The 11,655-nt window shown below is 46.8% G+C and overlaps 2 protein-coding genes across 2 annotated transcripts in view; one reads left to right on the forward strand and one right to left on the reverse strand.

Annotated features, from left to right (window-relative positions):
• Positions 1 to 1,216: 1,216 nt before the first annotated feature.
• LOC103663228 overlaps positions 1,217 to 11,655 on the reverse strand; it is a 10,907-nt gene continuing 468 nt past the window's right edge. The window contains exons 3-6 of the mRNA XM_040620134.1: positions 11,241 to 11,589; positions 7,686 to 7,732; positions 6,914 to 6,973; positions 1,217 to 1,639 (exon numbers count right to left, since the gene is read on the reverse strand). Coding sequence (XP_040476068.1) covers positions 1,455 to 1,639; positions 6,914 to 6,973; positions 7,686 to 7,732; positions 11,241 to 11,589 — 641 coding nt within the window. The 3' untranslated portion in view covers positions 1,217 to 1,454. The remainder of the gene's footprint in view (positions 1,640 to 6,913; positions 6,974 to 7,685; positions 7,733 to 11,240; positions 11,590 to 11,655) is intronic.
• SMARCA2 (SWI/SNF related, matrix associated, actin dependent regulator of chromatin, subfamily a, member 2) overlaps positions 9,718 to 11,655 on the forward strand; it is a 171,003-nt gene continuing 169,065 nt past the window's right edge. Inside the window, exon 1 of the mRNA XM_040620135.1 lies at positions 9,718 to 9,857. The gene's annotated coding sequence lies outside the window, so the exon portion shown is untranslated. The remainder of the gene's footprint in view (positions 9,858 to 11,655) is intronic.

Below are 11,655 nucleotides of genomic sequence, written 5' to 3' on the forward strand. Positions count from 1 at the left end.
GGCTTGAAGAGGGGAGCTTTCGTGGGAGGGAGGTTATGCATGCAAATCCCCCTCGATGGTGGCCAGCCCACCACTAGCACTGCTGAGCCTTGCCACAATTTGTTATGGATTTTCACAGCTGATATCGAAAGGACTTTGGTGGTATTTCCTCACACTTACTTTCCACATTTTCTCAATATATAAATTGTCTAACTCTACAAATTTTGATGCTTATGTCTCTCGGTGTTATATGGCTGCTCCAAGTAGTTTTCCTAGTTCATTATCAGTACTGTATCCGATGTCATACATGGCAAAGCTTTTAAAGCCTGGTAACGAATCCATCGATGAAGGGAGAGGGGCAGGGTGGACAGTATTCAGAAGAGAGGAGGAACTGTGATCATTTAGCAAAATGCTGATTGGAAATTATTTCAAGTGATATACATTGGTGTTCGACCCTACAAAACAAGGTGCTTAGGTAGATGCCTAAGTGACCTTCTCTTTCAGTGTGTGTGTTAATAGTGTCTTTGAAGCAGAGAGTTACTAGATAGTTTTGCTCAGTTTTCAAGAAAGACCCTGAATGCACCAATCAGTAAAGGCCAGATACCATGCCCTTCGTAATGACTAACGACCAACAAATCCATCACGAATCTATTAAAACCTCAGGCCCTGGAAGCATACTAGCAAATTTCACAGTCTAAATTCTTACCAAGGTGGGAAATTTTATAGATTTTGCTGTTTCATAATAATGCATCCTGGTATTCACGTGAAAATGGAATCACGAACTGTAGTTTTCTTGTTATTAATTCAAATTAGGATATTGTATCTATTTTACTAGATTTCCAAAAATCTAAAACTGTTGCATCTGCAGTTTTGGATGTATTTATGGTATTAGTTGGCTTTAAACACGGTTAAATTTTACATTTAGTATCTTACTACAGTTGTGGGGGTGGTACTCACAAACCAACCCTGGTTTGCGTACTACCAGTATCTTTGTAAAAGTGACTTACAAAGAATGATTCTATTATAAAAATAGAACTATTATTGCTATACTCTGAAGTCTCTACAGAAAAAGAAAATAAAAGGACTTGATAAATCTCTATTAATCTCTGGCTATTTGCTGATTATGTGGAAAAATTAAGCCTGGAACTGACTTGTCTCATCGTCATCCATCATTATTTACTTGGTATCTACACACCAAAAAAAAAAAAGTCCAAGTAGAGGAGCCTGGTGGAAATTTTTATTTTACTATGTTTCATATGATACCTTCCATAAAGTCTTGATCACGAGACCCATGTTTTAATAACCTGACCTAAAAAAATATTTAGGTGAGGGCAAAAAGTTCCTCAGATGTGTATCGCCTTATGGGTCCAAGGAGTGTTTTTCAACTCACTGTGCATTCTGAGTCATAGTGGGGTGTGTGCCACCGTGAGAACAAGAAATAGAATAGAAACCGTTCACTTCAGAGAGCACTGCTGTTAGTAAGGGTGAGGGTCGTTGGAGGAGCCCTTGTCCTTACAGTGTCTGTTGGCCCGAGATCCGTTCTTCACTCTTCTGCTGGGCTCTCTGAGGCCAGTGGGGCCGGTTCCTTTGGGCTGCACTTCCCAGGTGCCTGTATCTGCTGCAGTCAGCCCCTGGGAGGCCCCGGCAAGAGACAGGACAGCTGGAGGACAGGAAGGAAGGGGAAGACGGGGTATTAGTCCCCTCTTCTCTTTCTGCCTCTGGCTGCGTCTCCAGCAACAGCTGTGTCTCCACAGTGGCTCTGAGAACCCTCCTGGCTTCCCACCTCTCCAGGAGACCTCGGTCTCTGGGCTCCGTGAGGTCTGCCTCATCCCTGCTCCCGCACCTTCGGGCTGATTGTGACTTCTTACTGTTGGTGCTCTCAGCTCCACGTCGGCATCTCAGCTCTTCCCTCGCCTGGGTAAACAATTTCCTGAATTAAATTCCTCCGTTTTCCTGGTTGGACCCTGACTGGCACCATTCACTGTATCCCTCAGTATGTGTGTATCGGGTCATGATGTGGAATACATTTCGTACTGAGAGTAGTTGTTAAAACAGTTTGAAAGCCACAGTCGATGAAAATAAATTTGACAGCATGTGGTGGATAGTGCTGGGCCCGTTTCTTCACTTTGGCGTTGATGGCTATTACTGAGATGGAGAGCATGAACTTGGAGACTTTTTTCCCCTCTCTTTTAAAAAGGGAAAACAATGTGGTATAGTAGAAAGTGTACCGACTGGGAGTGAGGACCAAGATTCTACTCTTGGTGGGTGGCCATGGGCAATCCAGGTAACCATGTGTTCTAGTAAAATTTGCTTCCTTTGTGCATGGAACCAGAGGCTCTGAGATTGGTCTGTCTTTTTTCTTTTTATGAAGATTTCTTATTTATTTATGTATTTGAGAGAGAGAGAGTGTGAGTGAGAGAGCAGCGCATGACCAGCAGGAAGGGACAGAGGGAGGAGGAAAAGCAGACTCCCCGATGAGCAGGGAACCCAATGCAGGACTCGATGCCAGGACCCCGGATCGTGACCTGAGTTGAAGGCAGACGCTTAACTAACTGAGCCACCCAGGCGCCCCGGCATGTCTTTTTTAAAGGGACTCCTATAAGAAGTTATAGTGTTACCATTTGAAAGAAGGCATTGATAGATAGCCTGTGACAGGTCAAAGACCAGAGAGACTAGCATTTGTAGGCTGTTTAAAAGAATAGTCACTTACCTAGATCATTCCATTATACTTGCATTATTTAATTATTTTCCTCAATTGGTAAGTATTTATTTATTACGTTAGCACTAGAAATAATAGCTCAGTGCTCTGGTCATAAGTTCTTAGGGAATAAACTTTGATGTGGGCTGTGGGACCTGCACAATATATCAGGTAACGGTGGTTACAGTCATTAATGTCAGTAAATAAATCACACCGTAAGATTGAGGTGTCACATAAAGACACATGCCCCCATAGGTAGATATATTTTTTAAGTCGTTCAATAAAATATAGGTAAAGTGGGAGGTGTCGATCTCTTTAAGATGCAGACATACCCCGCATGCCCGAAGTCCTATTTAATAAACAGCGCTTCATGTTATGATGTTCTTTGACCTTCTCAGCAATTCCCTTGCTTTCCTCCATATGGAAGAAAAGTCTGTGACCAAAAGGCCCCAAATTGTCCTCAAAACAGTAAAATCCCACAGATAGCACAGTGTCTCTGGTGAGATAAGCCACGGAATATGCACAATCCCAGAGCAGATGTGAGCTTCTCCCTCATGCCCAGCCCTCCCTGAGGTCAGGGACTGTTCAGCTGAGTTTATCTGTAAGGGAGATAAAAGCTAGAAGCTTCCTGCCTGGCAGTAAACCTTGCCCCATGCAGAATCCAGACACTTGCCACCCTTTCCTCAAACTTTGTATACTTGTGGTTTTTTGGGTTTTTTTATATTCATCGCTTTCTGGCTGGTAACACCAGCGACAACTAAAATAGAGCCATGTTGTTGTGGAATGTATTTTATCCCCACCTGTGGAGAGAACCAATTTTTTTTTTTTTTTGGTCCCCAAAGCAGACTATTTATCTCCATTTCTTTAAAGAGTCATCTAAGGTAATTTTCATGCTTATTTCTGTTTTTATATGTTCCTGGTTTATTTTCTACTCTTCCCTTGAATTTACATAGAACGACTTCAAGTACAGAAAAAAGAAAATGGCTGGAATAAAACAACAGCAGATTGCGCTCTTGTGTGCTGAACTTGAAGCAAGAATCTGCTGGGTGATGTGTTGGAAGTCAAGCCGGAAAAGGGTCGCACACATACGAAATGCAATGAATAGCCATGGAAAAGATAATCCGGTAAGAGCCGAACGTGGTCTAAAAGTAAAATGCTGCCATAAAATCTGATAAAACCGTGTGGGAAAGGGATCCGGCATATTCCGCCCCCGTGGCCTTTGGTTGAGGGGCTTGGAGAAGAGCTACAGTGGCCCACTGGTACAGAAGCATGCTGTTCAGAGAAACACAGGGCAGTCAGTACAATGGCCTGCCAAAGAAAAGTTAAAATATTTGAACAATTGGTGACAATAAAAAAATTTTAGGCTCTGATTTCTTGTTCTGATCCCTCAAATGCACCTGCCCAAAGATGTGTCGAAGCCTCAGAGATACGTTGAAGACAACATTTGTAAAATCCTTTCTTGTCTGGTCAACAATATATAATGGAGTATTATTGAGAAAATCCTTCCGAATGAAATTATCCTCAGAAAACCCATCTCCAGAGACAAATGAAGCCTTCCTTTGGGCAGTTAGAATGCATTTGAATTATCTAGAGAAATATTGAGTTCTAAATGGTTTTTCTAAGGATAGACATGATTGGACATATAAAGTGTGCCTGCTTCATTTTATGAAAGTTAAGGGAAAGATTAATTTCTTATCAGAAAAGTATCCTCGATCATTAATGCTGCTGATACCTCGATGGCAGGGCTTCCTACCCCCTGTGATGAAGATCCCCTTGGGAATCTGATTGAATGGATGGACTCCCTTTGCAGAAAGTGCATCTTAACATGATCATGGAATTTCAAACACGGTTTCAAGGGATTGTCAAATGCACCAAAGATCGTTTATATTCTACCTCCCCCTGGTCCCATAATGGGTTCAGAACCCCGTATTGATGACAAATGATTGAACAGTTTTTACATGAGCCACAAAGATCACGCTGAGTCTGGAGTTTTACTAAGCTGGGTTAAAAATTCTGACTTCATCACTCAGTTCTCTCCAAGTTGTTTGATCACATTCCCCTCGCAGTTAAAAAGGAAAAGAATAAAATAAGAAAGAGTATGCTTATGCATATTTTTTCATAATACATGTATTCAGTATTAATATATCAAGTGCATGATAAAACATACACAAAAGAGAAGTTAGGAAAGAATGAGATGAAGATGAAGAGAATAAAATATCTTGCTAATCATGATGATATCATACTCTATCAATAGCTAATATCTCATGGCAATATATAAGCTCAGATCAGAATTCATCGTTAATGATAGTTCATAGAAATCCAAATTGCAAGTAGTCTTGAATAATTGTGAATGTTTTTGACCTATTTCTTGTCAGATCCAATTAGACTATCGTTGTTTTCATGTTTCCGTATGGCTGGAAAAACTCTGAGAACCAAAAGTGGCAGATTTGATCTTGATTTTCACCTGTGAGTGCATTATCAGATTTATCTCAATCTTCGATTTCTTTGAAGGACCCTTTTAAGCCACTTGTTTTGCAAATAAGAGAGTTAATTGGTTAAAACCAGACAAGACACTTTGTGGAAGGTGTAAACTTCAGGCAATGTCAACACCCTGAAAATAAAAGAACAAGAGGGGGCGCCACTGTCACCCCTCTGCCTGAGGCCCTTTGGTAGGTGCTCCACATTGATGCTGGGCACATGACCACTTTCCTCGGCACCACGTAAAGGTCCTAGGTAAATGAATATAATGAACATTAGTAAATATCTTCTCTTTTTGGGCATTACATTTTCTAAGCATTAAAGGAAAAAGAAATAGAATTTCTACTGTTCTTTCCAAATCACAGTGAATTGCCTTGCGCACTTGGCTTTGGAGACCCCTGCCTTAGGCAAATTATTTCCTGCTTCTCAGTTTCTTCATCTGGAAAATGGGGATAATGTCACAGAACTTACAGAGCCCAGTGGGTAAACGGCATATGTAAAGGTGTGTCCACAAACCCTGGCATGTGATTTAAAGGAGGAATCAAAGGAGAAATGCTATTTCAATGATTACTACTCTCTCACGCGGTTGCCAAGTGTACACTCCCGTTACTCCCAGCCTAATTTAAACACCAAACAAAACCTCCTCTCAGTGCCGTCTATCTGACTGCAAGAGCTGTAGTTTCTCACCTCCCACCTTACCCCCAAAACAAAACGCAACAAACAAAACAAAAGCATATTAGCCTTTTCAGCTTGGAAAACAACGGAATCTGAACTCTTAGTAATCTCGTTCATTAACATGAGAATTACTCATTGGGAAGACCCGTTAAATCCTATCAGATAATTTTAATTTGGATCCCTGAAGTTGTGGGGTTTCTTGTTTGCTTCTTGTTTTGTTTTTAAACAACATACAAAGTACTAGACATCCGGCTAAGTGCTAAGGTTTCCAAGATGAATTGAACTTGCTCTACGCCCTCCAGGCACTAACCATCTAGTGGAGGATACCAAACAAATAATCGCATCAAAGTGATAAGGGCTATAATGGAGGTACACACTGGTTGCTATGGGAGCAGAGTAGGATAAGCAGCTTCCTTTGCCTGGGGAGGGCCACTGGAAGGACGCTGGGCCACAGCCGAGTCTTGGAGGATGTGGGCTGAGAACCTGCATTTTGGTCAGAGGGAAGTATATCCAGTTTGGTCCCTTAGCAGCCAGCAGGTAGACCAGGTTTCTGGAGCCCAGGGGTTTGAGGAAGTCAACAAGGCTGACAGAAATCTGTCCATGCTCAGCCTTGGATGAAATGCTACCCCTGAAATTTATCATAGAATGGACAGGAAATAGACAAAGGCTCTTGAGCTAGAGGGTGATACCATCACAAAGAACTGGGGTCGTATTTTGGAGGAATGACTGGTGAACCAAAATCTCTTGAGACTGTTGGTGGGGAAAAAGGAGAGAGAGGCGTGTTTACCTCTGTAGTAAATTTACTTGCTAATTCTAAACTCCTCAGGAAAGTAAATGTCGGCTAATTCACTGTGCCCAAGTTTAGGTTCCATTACTGCAGATGAAGTATTCATTCCCTAAGTGTCTGACTTGCTCCTATTTGAAGCTAGGCAACATTTCAGCCAGCATTACCAGTTGCCTGGTGGGATTACAAGCTTCCTCACGTTGTGCATGGAATTTTTCTTTATGAGGATGTTATAACCAGATACCAATTTTCAAACCCAATAGCCACTCTAAACAGAACATCAACCACAGCCGACTTACATAACAAGTGAATGTGGCCATACAGACATGAAAAAGCGACTTCCCTCTCTTGATGCCAAACTAGAAAGAGAAAAGCAAGTTCAGAGAACACATTATGACTCATCAAAGTCCAAAAGGAAAAGCTTCATGTGACTATAGCATCCTGTGCAGCCCCTTGGGGTCCTTTTAGCCTGCAACCATATTGGCTTTTGTGTGGATCTTCTGCGAAACAAAAGAACCCCATCATTTTCCTCCTTAACATCAATTGTTAAATGTTGCTTTCTCTCAGAGATGTAGCTTATGCTCTACGTTCTACAATCTTTTTTTTTTTTCCGTACTGAGTGAATGCCTTTTCATTTCTCCTGAGTGTAGGCCTTATTTTTTAACATTTCTACTTGCTGCAGTGCAAGCTACAAACAAGACGATTCTTCAGAGGGAAGACCTGAAGGGAGAAGGTGGTGCTTTCTTAGACCAATACGAAGGGGAAAGGAGGTGCAATATCTGTATTTAAGCTCTACTCCCAGAGATAGATTTTATTTTTCAATTCCCGTAGTCGAGCATATAATGCATTGATACCAATCCCTCCAAGTCCTGAATCAAAATTTTATATGAGCTGAAGAATATACACATATAGCAAAGCGAGTGTTTTCTTCTCTCCTCTCCCTCTGACAAAATGCCAGGAGGAATGGCCAGTCTCTTCCTCCAGTGTCTTACCAAGATGATCGTTCTCTCTTTGAAATCTGGCATGGCAGGTGAAGGTGGAATCGTAAAGGGATCAAAGGTACTTACGTACCAGGAAGGAAAGGTGTGAGGTTGGCATGCCACAGAAACAAATTGGGCCTAAAAAAAAAAATTAAAACCTAAAATTAGCTAATGTAATAAGCATGGCCATTAGGAGAAGGTCCTTTTACAGACAACTAGGTTATTTGGCTATATTATTAGTTGCAATTTATGAGGCAGTTAGAAGTTATACTTTTACTACATTGCTAATTTTAAGGTTTCTCACAGTTTATTTCCCGGGTAAAAGTTATACCGGCATATCCTCGGGCAGAAAAACTAGTTCTTACAGTCGACTCTTCAGGGCATACTGTATTGTTTCTCTTAGATGCGTTTTCTTTTGTTGTCCTGAGGCTCACTTTGGGATAGACAGGAAATTATAACGCTGAAGTTACCAAGCAAGTAACAAAGCCTTAGAAACTAGGGGGTGGCTTGACATTGACACTCCTAGCCGTCTGAACTTGGTGCCCTTGCAGACTCTGCCACCCCTAGCAGGGGACAAGCCACGTAAACCGTTTTTGCCATTTCCTGACCCTATGCAGCATCGGGTGCACTCTGCTTTGCTTCTCGTCTTCAGCTTCTCCAGTGCCTAGTTCCAAGCATCCTAGAACTGCATTTCAGACCCTGTTGCTCAAAGAGTCAATTTTACAATAGCAAAATGGTCTTAAAATAGGATTTTACTCTAGGGGGAAAATCCTCAACCAAATAGTCACAGTGCACTTTGAATGACTAATTGAAGCCATTACATTACAAAATAAGGGATACATCATTCTTTTCATAACACTACCATATAGGAACAGTTTTAATTTTAAGAGTCAAGCACTTACATTAATCTGAGTCTGAAATAATAGGCCCCTGATTTAAAATCTCCTAACATTCTTTCACACTTCATAAAACTAAAAATAAAATTGTCTCAGCAAACACTGACCTATTCCGCCAGCCAAAGAACTGTATTTCAAGGAGAATTGGAACAAGAGGTCTCAAAACTGCCAAGTGCCAGCAGTTTACTGTGTGGAGCCTTAATCGGTCTTAAATGCGAGGTGGGAGAGAAGAGCCTATGGACTGTACAGGATAAGAGATTTATTCTCCTTCTTAAATCAAAAGCAGATTCCATGCTTCAGCTGTCCCCTAACCCGCTCGCCCCGCCCCCACGGGGTTATTTTTCCATATTTTTGTATATATTTTACTCGAAGATGACAGGTGAGGGAAGCTTAAAGTGCCAGATCTGGTCCACAAAGTAAACAGAGGGGTTAGGGTGGGCTTATTTATTTACAAAGCGTTCAGTCTCTCAGCTGTTTTCCCTTCCTTGGCATTTGGAAGCTTGCCGTCCTTTAGAAAAGAGGCAGATTTGGCAGGAATGTTCTTTGTGCCCGCCTCTTTTTACCGGCGAGAAAGGGGACAGATTTATAATTACAACCTTGAGTGGGGGGTGGGGGGTGGGCAGGAAAAGTTTCAGCCGGCACGACAATGCCTGTTTTTTCTTTCACGGTCAACGCCGTGCGACAAACAGCTTCGGTGCCACTCGGAGCCCTCCCCTGTCCCCTCCCTTTCCCTCTGCAGGCTCGCTCTGGCAGGCGGAGGCACAGTTAAATTCCAGCACCTTCTCCACATACCCCCAAACTACTACGCGCTATTACTACGGCTGTCCTCCCTCTCGCGGTGCCTCCCCTGCTTCCCCAGCCTCCCCGGGGGAGCCCGGCAGCGCCCCCCCAGGCGGCCGGCCGGCAGAGGGATAACGGGCGCCTAACTCCTCCAGGGCTTGGGGCTCTCTGCGTCCTGCGCAGTTTCTGTGCTCCAGGCACGAGCACGGCCCGAGAGCCGGCGCCTTGCAGACACACACGGATCCACGCATACAGTAGAGCTGTCTAGATCCACATTCTTGCATACCGCCCCCTCCCTCCCCCGAGCTCCCGGAGTCGCTGAGCGGGGCGAGTGACAGGCGCGTCCCGCCAACCCGCGCCCGGGCGGGCAGGGAGGAGCGGCGCGAGGGGCCAACTGCGGCGCGTCTTCCGGCGCCCGTGGAGGCGGCGAGGGTGGGACGCGGGGCGGAGCCCGAGTTTAGGAAGAGGAGGGGATGGCTGTCATCAATGAAGTCATATTCATAATCTAGTCCTCTCTCCCTCTGTTTCTGTACTCTGGGTGACTCAGAGAGGGAAGAGATTCAGCCAGCACACTCCTCGCGAGCAAGGTAAATATAACTTACAACTCCTTTCTCCTCTTTCCCCTCCCTCCGGCCTCCCGGCTGCAGCCGCCGCACAAACCCCTCCGGCACCGCGCCGCCTTCGCCGGGGATTATTCATTATTATCCTAATTATTATTTATTGTGCATGCACGGAGACCAAAACAAACAGGCGGGCCAACCGCCACAACAACAAAAAAAGCCCGCCTCCTCCCCGCGGGCCTCAGGTGGAATGCTCTAACGACAGCTCCCGGGCGGCCGTGGAAGAAACGGGAAAGTTTCAACCGAACCTTGCTGTTCTAATAATAACAGTAATAATTACTACTTCGGGGAGGCGAGGGGCGGGGGGGAATCCCAACAAACCACAGCCTTGACCCTAGGTAGGCAGTCAGCGATGCGCTGCCAACTCAAGGTTGCAACATACACACTCTCGGCAAGGTTGCAATCCCCCCATCCCCTTAAAGCTGGGGGAGGGGGGAAGGCTGGGGGATCCGGGAAGAAGATGGAAAGGCGACAGTTCACCCCAAGCAGTCCTCCCCGGAAGAGTTGGAAGGGGAGCGGGAGAGGAGGGCGAGGAGCCCGGGCTGGCGGCGGGGCGCCAACGAACGCGGCTGCCACCCGCTTCCCGGGGACTTGTTTAAAGGGCTCCCGTTGCCGAGACGCGAGCGGATCGCGGCGGGAGAAGCCGGAGCTAGCGCGCCGAAGAGGCGGCAGCCGCCGCCGCGGGGCGGGTGAGTGCCGGATCGGAGGTGTCACCTCCACTTTGCGCGTTCCCTCGGGCGGGGATGAGGACGCTGACCGGTAGTCAGGCCTTTAGGCAAAGGGGTTACCGGGGCGCTGCGCCCGGGGCTCTGCGGACGGCCCTGCCTCTGGTACCTGGCGGCCGCGCGGGCTCGGGTGTTGAAGTTCGGGGTGTCCGGCCCGGGCGGCACTGCGGGGAGGGAGGGAGGAGGCCCCAAAGAAGGAGGTCGGAGGTGCCCGCCGGGCTCAGTTACCCTGCCCTCCCCCTCCCGGGGTTTGTTTTCTTTTGCTTGGCGTCTTCCCCCAGCTTGAGCCGCGGGAACCTCGGGCGTGGGTCGCCCGCGGTCGTCCGGGTGCTAGGGGCTCGCTGGGGCCCGGGAGAGCCACGGTGGCTGCGAGCCGGGAGGCCATGATCCGGATAATCCTCTCTGCCTGACTGTCACAAACAGGACCCGCGCGCACCCGGGCAGCAGTGGTGGCGTTCGCCGGAGAAGGGGAAGGGCTGCGGGGGGGGGGGGGAAGGAGGGGGGGGGTGGCGAGGGCGGGAGGCGGGGAGACCGGGTGGAAGCCTCCTCCCAACGATGACACGCACCCCTTCCTTCTCGCTCCCTGCTTTCGAGTTTGCTTTATTCCCATCCCAACCTGATTTACCCCTTCCTCTGGTCTCCCCCTCCATCCGGCCGTCTTCCCTCCTCCCGTTTGCGTTGAAAAACAGGGCCATGCCATCTGCAAAGGTGTCGCGATTCACTTCCCCAAATAACCGGTCCGGCGTGCCAGTCCCTGGGCGCCCTCCGGCTGCGGGCGCACACCGAGCCCCGTGTTCCGGGTGCCCCGCACCAGGCCTCGCAGCCTGGGCGCAGTTGCACCGCGCGGGGCGGGGCGCAGCAGTGCGGGCTCCAGGGGACACCCGTGCCCTGGTCCCGGCACTCGGCCGGTTTCCGGTACACGCGGGGAAATCGCCTCCTGCCAGTGTCTTCGCGCTCGCCCCTGCCTCCGCCGCCTGGATTGCATTATTATTTTTATCCGGGTTGCAGCTTGCGGCGGATCCTGGTGAGCGCGGGGCAGG

This window comes from Ursus maritimus, unplaced genomic scaffold, assembly GCF_017311325.1.
Source record: "Ursus maritimus isolate PB19 unplaced genomic scaffold, ASM1731132v1 scaffold_34, whole genome shotgun sequence".
In the NCBI taxonomy this organism is placed as follows: domain Eukaryota; kingdom Metazoa; phylum Chordata; class Mammalia; order Carnivora; family Ursidae; genus Ursus; species Ursus maritimus.